Raw genomic sequence first — 9262 nt, forward strand, 5'->3', positions numbered from 1 at the left:
GGCCAGGAAGTCTTACGGCGGATTGGCCTAGCCCACGGTGCTATAGACTCACTCAACACGAGTATATGGCGTTGTCGATACCTCTGCAGAAGGACAAGGACCCGGATCTTCAAGCCCCTTGTGCTCCCTGTCTTACGACACTAAATGGGGACTTGGAGAGGCGGATTGTTGCCTTTGGTAATAAGTGTTTACGCAAAATCATGGGATATCGCTGGAATGACTGTGTCAAACCGGCGACTACTCCGTGAGACTTATTCGACATATATTTCCTGCAGAGTCCGTCAACGCCAATTCCGGGTATACGGGCACGTGTCACGTTTTCCGGAAGCTGATCCTGCTCCTCGTGTTGTCTCTGTAAGAGACAATCCTGAGTGGACGAGGCCAAGGGGACGCCCGCGAAGCTCGTGGCTAGAGCAAGTCGATATATTTGCCCAGGAGATACTCCGGTTGGGAAGGGGGCCTGCATAGAGACTCGCCCGGAGGGACCGGGGGCGTTGTGGGGTGGGCGAGGCGACGCGCCCCCCAGCGTATGCCCCCACTGATTGATTGATTGATTGATTCTCTATATGTTTCCACTTTTCCATAAGGAACTCGTTTGCTCTAATTTATTTTAAGAGTCTTAAAGGATCTGGAGGTCTTAAGATAGATTTATTGACAGTGTGTCCTTTCCTTGCCTCAGCTTTTTATTTACAAAACAGAGTTTGGGATATTTTCTTTAATATTTAGTTTATTTGATTATAAAAAGGTCAGATTTGGTGAAGCACAGGAATCTTGCTTATCAGTCTCTCTTATCAACACTCCATAAAATGTTACCGTAGGCCGTATTTAGATTGCTTCACGTCTTTATCTAGAACACCGCTCTGAAAGACTCAATATTTTTTGTTCTGACTTATCAGATACGGCATTGCACTCTTATCTAGGTTATTAGTCTTTTTTATGTGTACAAAAGTCAGTAATAAAACAAAGCATCTAAAGAAAGTTTCCCGCCTCGCTGGGCCTTGTACATAGCGATCATAGCGGTGAATTTTCCGGAGTAGGAGTTTCAACCTTACCAAGACAAGACAAGAACGAACCAACCACTATGGGACTCAATAAAGTAAACTTTCTCCTGCAGGCAATTTACGGGCTGCTGACACTGGGGTGGGTGTTCGTGCCTGTGTACATGAGTGCCGGAGTGTACACGATGCCGGAGTACTTAAGGATGAGGTACGGAGGTCATCGCATCAGAGTCCTCCTGACGTGCATCTCCCTCTCCCTCTACATCTTCACCAAAATTGCTGTGCGTACAGTAGATGCTAGATGATATATTTCCTATATATTAAAAAGGCTAATTCTTTTTCTTTTTTTTTGCGCCGTTTTTTGAATTAATGAACACCATGTCTTGTTGAGTCTAGTCATTTCTGGTGCATAAAGTATACCTATATATAGTTGCACGTAGATGGCCAGGTGGCGGCAGGTGCATACCTTGTCTGTTGGTGCCTCTGCGTTGTGGTGTTTGAAGAGCTCACAAGTGGGTCAAAGACTAAGGGCCGCTTTCATAGTCGTCTGATGTGCATCGTAACCAAAGGCCCTACCATCTTGCAGTAGCAGCCATTATCATCGCCTCGATCCGCTTTCACAGTCTCTGTTTTCGTAGTATCGGCGACTACCAGCGTGGTTACGGTCATGACAAGACGAAGGCGCATGATTCGGCAGTGTTAGTATGCCGAAGCGGCGGGAAATATCATTACATTAGGTGAGCGGAGGATTATGAATGATAAATGTGAAAAATAAACGTACAAAAAGTAAACTTGAGGACTAAATATAAAGAATAACTGAAGAATAGATAAGATGAAAAAAATGTAGAGTGTCTCGCAGTAATACACCGCTCAAACCTGCTGATAGTCTAATATTTCCTGGGGATAATAGGTGAAAATTTATTTCATAATGGTGACAAGTATTAAAGTTATATTATTTGGCAGATGTCAGCAAGACAGACTCTTCACTTATATATATTCATTACATTTGTTCATTATTCACACTTATTTAGAAGACTTCACATTTTTACATAACAGCTGATTTCGTTATATGTATCCCCATGCATACATATGAGGCTTATCTATCTAGAATAATACGAGTTTGGCCTTCAAGGCATAACAGGTTAATAATGGTGACAAGTATTAAAGTCCTCCATTCTCCTTTATTGTGTATTTTGCAACAATAAACAATCAAGCAATCAAATTGAAATTCTCAGCAGGACGTTTACTGGTCAGCAGGTGAAGTGAGTTCATGTCATTCAAAGTCTTCTATTTTTTTTCTCATATTACCATTGAAGCCGTGCAACGTGTTGCTGTATTGTGAAATATTTTTTTACATCCATTTAAAGAAATAATATAACCTCTTGAGAGCAAGAATTTGTACTATTTACTAATTAACCCTGGATGAGTATCGATATTTTCAGTACCCATATTGTATATCGTGTTGCACCTTTGCAACTGTGACTTTAACGCTTTAAATGACCACTTTAGGTATGTTGTACTTTAATGTTTGTTCTTTCTAAAATTACTTTAGACATTACTTAGTGCTAATAAGTGGTGAAAAAGACAATCAGAATGCTTTATGTACTTTATTACAAAGAATACAAAAAACTTCTACCTTATTTTAACTATCATAAAAAAAAAATAAAAAAAAAATACTTATGTCCATACAAAAAAATAAAGCCTCTGGAGATCGGTGTATTACAGTTGTCTCTCACAGCCTGCACAGTCCCAGTTCTCTGCAAAATCCACGCTGAAAAATAGAACAGGTCAAACTTTAGTAAAATTTTCTCACCCTGTTTTTCTTGTTTCTTTAAAAAAAAAATTTTGGGGTACCTAAATATGCTTTAAACTTCATGAAAATTTTTATGTATACTACCCAATCATTGACAAAGCTACTGTGGAAGTTTCATGGAAATCGAAATAAGATAAGGTACTAAATAAATTATTTTCCTAGAGAGGGTCGAGTTACAGGGTCTTTTTAGGGGGGTTCAGAGATGCACAACATCCATATAACTCATTAGATACCAATGAAATGTACACTTGCATAACACACTCAAGAAAACTGGAAAACATAATAGTTCCTCACCCTAGCAACAGGAGGGGCAGAAGACAGAGTAGTGGGATGCACACACGGACTTCCCACATCCACTGCAGCAGACCCGGGTTCGTCCCTGCTCTCTGGTGGGGCAGAGGAAGCACCGCTGCCTCTTCTCAGTTTTCTTTTGCTGTGTTGCTGGCCTCTCCTCAGGTGGGACATTGAAAGTGTTACGTATGAGGCTACGCAACTGGATTCTGGGGCCCCCTCCTCCGTTTGGATGATCTCACTGCTGTAGAGGGGAGGAGTTCAGCAGAAGGCAGTGGTTGTGGGTCATCCACGTCTTCATCATCATCATCCAGCAACCCACGAGACGTAGATGGAAGAGGAGAGAACACACGGCCACGCTTGGGTCGGTGAGGGGTGGCAGGGGTGGGCTGATCATCAGCAGGTGTAGAGGTGGAAGGCAGAGGTGTAGAGGGCTGGAACAGTGTCCTGCTACGAGTTGTGATGATGGCAGGAGGCAAGAGAGGTGTTGTTGTGGTGGAAACTGTAGTGGTGGGGTAGGCTGCTGTGTTTACACAAGAGGTCAGGCGAGCGAGATAAGGTGGCTGGCTGGGTCAGAGTGGAGAGTGGAGTTGCCAGGTCGTGTATTTCTGCCTCTGCTGCCTCCTCTTGTGTGGTGCAAAGTGTTACCATGTCTGTAGATGAAGGGAAGCCTCTGGGGTGGCTGCAGGGCTTGATGGAGGTGGGGAGGAGGTACTCGAGGTCCCCTTTCAGAGGGCCTTGGGTAGGGTCATCTTCATCTCACTCCACATCCACGTAAACCTCATCCACCCCCTCGTCAACCTCCCAGTTGTCGGTCCCATCCTCCCCGTACTCACTTCCGTCCGAGTCATCCCACTCCAACAACTCATTTATCTCCTCGTCGGTCAAACTTGGCTTCGACATGATTTCTGTAAAACAAAGCAAAAAGCATGTCTTAGAAAAAAAAATCTTAAAAAAAAAATAAGGTACATACCTCAATTCTGTAAATGGCATACGTCAGCACAATCACTTACGAACCCCACATAAAAATTTCACTAAGTTATTCCAACAAATGTTATTGTTATGAATTTTATTATCAAAACAATACGCATTTAAATGTACTTACATAACAGTCACAGCTTGTATAATGATGTTGCTGAAATGCAACGCAAGTGGCTCATACACCATGAAGGGAGGGCGAAGTAGCACAGAGACCCTCACAGCTTGACAGCAGGCACCAAACTGAGGCGGCAGGCGAGATGTGGGGTGCCGACGCAGTTTAAATGCCCGCGCGCAGGCGCAAATACGCATTTAAAGGAAGTGGCGCGTTGTAAATATACAACATCGATACTCACACAGGGTTAATGTCATTGGTAAGCTCCATTGGGGAGCCCCCGCGGCTACCAGAGCTCCGTTACCAGAGGTTCCAATCTCTGGTACTGATGCAAACAAACACCACCGCAAAAGATGACTGTGAAAGCGGATTTCCTGTTGGTAGCGGCGATCGCCGCTCATTGGTAACGATCAGAACAAACAAAAGTGCCTGTGAAAGCGGCCCTTAGTGACTGAATGAAAATTGTGTATAAATTTGATTGAAAGGCAAAAATTCTAAAAGGTAAATAGTAAAGTATTTTGTGTGGAGAAATTAGTTTTAAATTAACTATTAAATAGACGTTTAGGTAGGTGCCTTTAAATGTCAACAGTACTGTGAGAACAGTATTAATAGAAACAATTGATAAAGTGTATAATAAAAGAAAATTAAACCCTCCCTGCCGCAGGCCGACCTGTATGCGGGAGCGCTCTTCATCCAGCAGGCCATGAACCACACCTCCCAGGCGTCGCTGTACGTTAGTGTGGCAGTTCTGCTCACCGTGGCCGCCATCTTTGCAATCGCCGGGGGCCTCACCACCGTCGTGTACACCGACACGCTGCAGACCTTCCTCATGGTGATCGGCGCCCTCATCCTCTCCGCCATGAGTATGTTACTGTCGCTCTCGTGCCACGACTTCCCCATAGCTTGCCTCATTATGGCATCACGATGGGGAAGGGAGCGTTGATGACCATATATCATTGAATAATGCTTGACAGTAATTTTCTATGAAAAAATATCACTGTGAACCATCCATGCTGTGAACCAAATGTCAGTCCATCACTGGCATCACATCACTAAATTGAATTATGATTGCTTGACGGATGATTTGACTTCAAATATAAACACACACACACACGCACGCACGCATGCACACACACACACACACACACACACACACACACACACACATTCACATTCACACGCGCACAAAACCAAACGCAGAGGAATGTTAATTGTTGATGTAGAAAACAACCCCACAACCAATTCTGGCAGACCTTGCCTAAGGAAGTTCCAGCTCAGGTATGCAGGTGACGTGCCAAAGTATCCAGCACAGTAACATGATAATAATAAGAACGTTGACACGACAAAAATGGTAGGTCTGGTTCCTTATGGTCTGTCTCCCGCAGCCTTTCATGCGGTGGGTGGCTATAGCAACATGGTGGAGAGTTTCCCTTACGCCCAAGCCAGCGTACAGGCCCTGGACGACCGCCAGCAACCCTGCGGTAAAACATCCCGTTATTACATGAATTTGCTGCGACCCATAGACCCTGAAAACATGGACTACCCATGGCTGGGCATGGTCTTCGGCATGGCCATCTTGCAAGTGTGGTACTGGTGCACCGACCAGGTAAGTGTCTCTCCATATACACACACACAAACACACACACACACACACACCGTCCGTAGCTCAGGGGTTAAAACTCTGCGCTGCCAGGCTTCGCAGCCTGACAGTGACAGGAGGAGGTTCCATTCAGGCCGGGATTTTTCCGCTGGCAAGGAGTAGCTGCTGTTCACACACCCCCCCCCCCCTGAGCAAGAGGCATGGGGTGTGTGGTGTGGGAAGGTCCTGGTAGTACCCAAAGATCGAATATAATAAGCTTGCTCTTGTTGGGAGGGTACTTGCTGGTGATTTCGAATCCAATTTGTGATCAAGGCATTGGTGAATTGCACGCACACACACACACACACACACACACACACACACACACACACACACATGTTGGCGGTAGTGAGTGTTCTAAGCGCTAATTGGTTCACGGATAGAGAAAGGCAATATCCGTCAGGGTTACTTATTGATAAAAATATCACAGGTCATTAAGACAAACACAACACAAACGAGACGTTGTTAAAGTGTATGTGCGTGTATGTGAATGTTGTTTAGTGTAGATAACATTTATGTGTCGGTGTGAATGTAGAACAATATGTAAAAGATAACTGTAGCAGGACGAGGACAGACAGTGGAAGATAAACGAGTAACAAGAGAAGTTAACATTGAAGGCACACAAGACACGGACGTGACACGGACAACAGGGACAAAGTTTGACTGGCACAGGAGACAGGACGAACGAAAACATGAGTCTGCGCTGCCGCGCCACATTTTCTGAGGAGTCACCGCGAGAGCGTGTGTCCATTTGTAGGGGTCATTGCTACATACACACACACATACACACACACACACACACACATACATACACACACACTTATGCTGTGTTTCCCTGGCACTCGGTCCTTTAAAATTGATTTAAGTTTCAGTCTTGTTACCATTTTGAAAATTTAGGTTTGTAAAACATTCTTGATCTGAGTGTCGTGGCCACATAAAAAAAAAAAAATGTGCCCATTTTTCAAAATGTGTTCTATCGATTTTTTCATTAATATATATATTTTTTTTTTCAGTAAAAAAGCTGATGTTTGCAATTATTATTTTTGTTGCTAATTTAATCTGGTAATGTGTGATGACCCATTTGGAGTCAGAATAATATAGATCTGAATAATTATGATGCGGGAAATATCAAAGATGGATGCCATGTTGGAGCATTTTCCTGCAGTGGCGTCTGTACTTTTCAACCTACACTGGGGACTTTCGTGCCTGTGCACAGGTTTTATTGTGTAGAGTGTAGACAATAATGGTGATTAGATCTGCCTCATCAAGAGGAAAGAAATGCCTCTCAACGCCGATTTCAGCGCCATGTCAAAGACTTGATGGAAGTATTGCTGAGCTTGAGAAAACCTTTTGAGGAGGAGGATGAAGATGTAACGCTAGACACCAAGATGTGTGAGTCGACATCTGCTTCCATATCTGTTCATAAAACTGAATCTATTGGACAAAAATAATGCAAAAACATCAGAAAGAGAGCGCTTGACTTAAATAGCACACCATTTCGAGCCCCAATTTAGCGAAAAAATGAGTACTGCTCCATGAGGAGAAAGTGCATACTCAGACACTAGTTGAAAAATAAAAATGCCGCATTGCGAACAACAGGTAGAGCTTTATGTTCAAGGTTTTGTTGTGCTATAAAGTCCCAGGGGAGACTAGGATGATTTTTTTTAGGTCACGGGGTTTCTCAATACCCACATGCATATTCGACGGTTAACTCTTGTTCAAAGTCAGACTTATTAGTTTGCCTCGTGCACGAAATTTCTGTCGATGAGGAATTATAGTACAGGCATGCAGTTATTGCTAAGGCGTTTGCCAGCCTCACCTGCTTATAATTTTTATGGTCACAGGTAATAGTGCAGAGGACGCTGGCCAGTAGGAGTATGCTGCATGCCAAGGGTGGCACCATCATGGCTGCCTACCTCAAATTTCTGCCTCTCTGGGTTATGGTGTTTCCGGGAATGGCTGCGAGAATCCTTTACCCTGACCGCGTGGCCTGCGCTAGTCCTGACCAGTGCCTGGCTGTCTGTGGCAGCGAGAGGGGCTGTACCAACTCCGCCTACGTGGAGCTGGTGCTTAATGTTCTGCCAACAGGTAGGTACAGCTGCTGACTTTCCTTATACACTGTTGCTGCTGATACTCATGCTGTTGTGATTACATTGATCATATATAATAATGCCAGTCATTGCCTACGGACGAATGCCATCTTTACAGGATTAAAAGGAATGATGTTGGCAGTAATGATGGCAGCCCTTATGTCTTCTCTTACTTCCGTCTTCAATTCGGCCTCCACCATCGTTAGCGTCGACATTTGGCACCTGGTACGAACAGGCGGCCCGGCGTGGATCCGCGGCTCGCCCTCCGAGCAGGAGATGATCATGGTGGGGCGCGTGTCCGTGGTTCTGCTGGTGGCTGCGTCCGTCGTCTGGATCCCTGTCATTCAGTACGTAATGCTGGACCTCTTTTTTTTTTTTTTTTTTTTTTTTTTTACAGCAAAGGAGACAGTTCAAGGGCACACAAAAAGCAAACATTAATGAAAAAAAAGCCCGCTACTCACTGCTCCTAAAAAGAACCCAAAGAGGTGGCCGAAAGATAGGTCAGTTTCGGGAGGAGAGGTGTCCTGATACCCTCCTCTTGAAAGAGTTTAAGTCGTAAGCAGGAGGAAATACAGATGAAGGAAGATTGTTCCAGAGTTTACCAGCGTGAGGGATGAAAGAGTGAAGATGCTGGTTAACTCTTGCATAAGGGGTTTGGACCGTATAGGGATGAGCATGAGTAGAAAGGCGAGTGCAGCGGGGCCGCGGGAGGGGGGGAGGCATGCAGTTAGCAAGTTCAGAAGAGCAGTCAGCGTGGAAATATCGATAGAAGATAGAAAGAGAGGCAACATTGCGGCAGAATTTAAGAGGTAGAAGACTATCAGTATGAGGAGGAGAGCTGATGAGACGAAGAGCCTTAGCCTCCACTCTGTCCAGAAGAGCTGTGTGAGTGGAGCCCCCCCACACATGAGATGCATACTCCATACGAGGGCGGACAAGGCCCCTGTATATGGACAGCAACTGTGCAGGGGAGAAGAACTGGCGGAGACGGTACAGAACGCCCAGCCTCGAGGAAGCTGATTTAGTAAGAGATGATATGAAGTTTCCAGTTGAGATTTTGAGTTAAGGATAGACCGAGAATGTTTAGTGTTGAGGAAGGTGATAGCTGGGTGTTGTCAAAGAATAAGGGATAGTTGTTTGGAAGATTGTGTCGAGTGGATAGGTGGAGAAACTGTGTTTTTGAGGCGTTGAAGGACACCAGGTTCTTCTTGCCCCAATCGGAAATAATAGTAAGGTCTGAGGCTAAGCGTTCTGCAGTCTCCAGCCTTGAGTCGTTAAGTTCCTGAAGGGTGGGTCTTCTATTAAAAGAAGTTGAATAATGCAGAGTGGAATCATCGG

The 9262-nt window shown here is 44.6% G+C and overlaps 1 protein-coding gene across 1 annotated transcript in view; it reads left to right on the forward strand.

The window, feature by feature from the left end:
* The first annotated feature begins 880 nt into the window (after positions 1-880).
* The window catches only part of LOC126995394 (sodium/glucose cotransporter 5-like), a 23608-nt gene continuing 15226 nt past the window's right edge, over positions 881-9262 (forward strand). The window contains exons 1-5 of the mRNA XM_050854908.1: positions 881-1279; positions 4860-5058; positions 5581-5801; positions 7679-7922; positions 8043-8271. Of these exons, the coding sequence (XP_050710865.1) occupies positions 1082-1279; positions 4860-5058; positions 5581-5801; positions 7679-7922; positions 8043-8271 (1091 nt within the window). The 5' untranslated portion in view covers positions 881-1081. The remainder of the gene's footprint in view (positions 1280-4859; positions 5059-5580; positions 5802-7678; positions 7923-8042; positions 8272-9262) is intronic.

Source organism: Eriocheir sinensis, chromosome 8 (genome assembly GCF_024679095.1).
Source record: "Eriocheir sinensis breed Jianghai 21 chromosome 8, ASM2467909v1, whole genome shotgun sequence".
In the NCBI taxonomy this organism is placed as follows: domain Eukaryota; kingdom Metazoa; phylum Arthropoda; class Malacostraca; order Decapoda; family Varunidae; genus Eriocheir; species Eriocheir sinensis.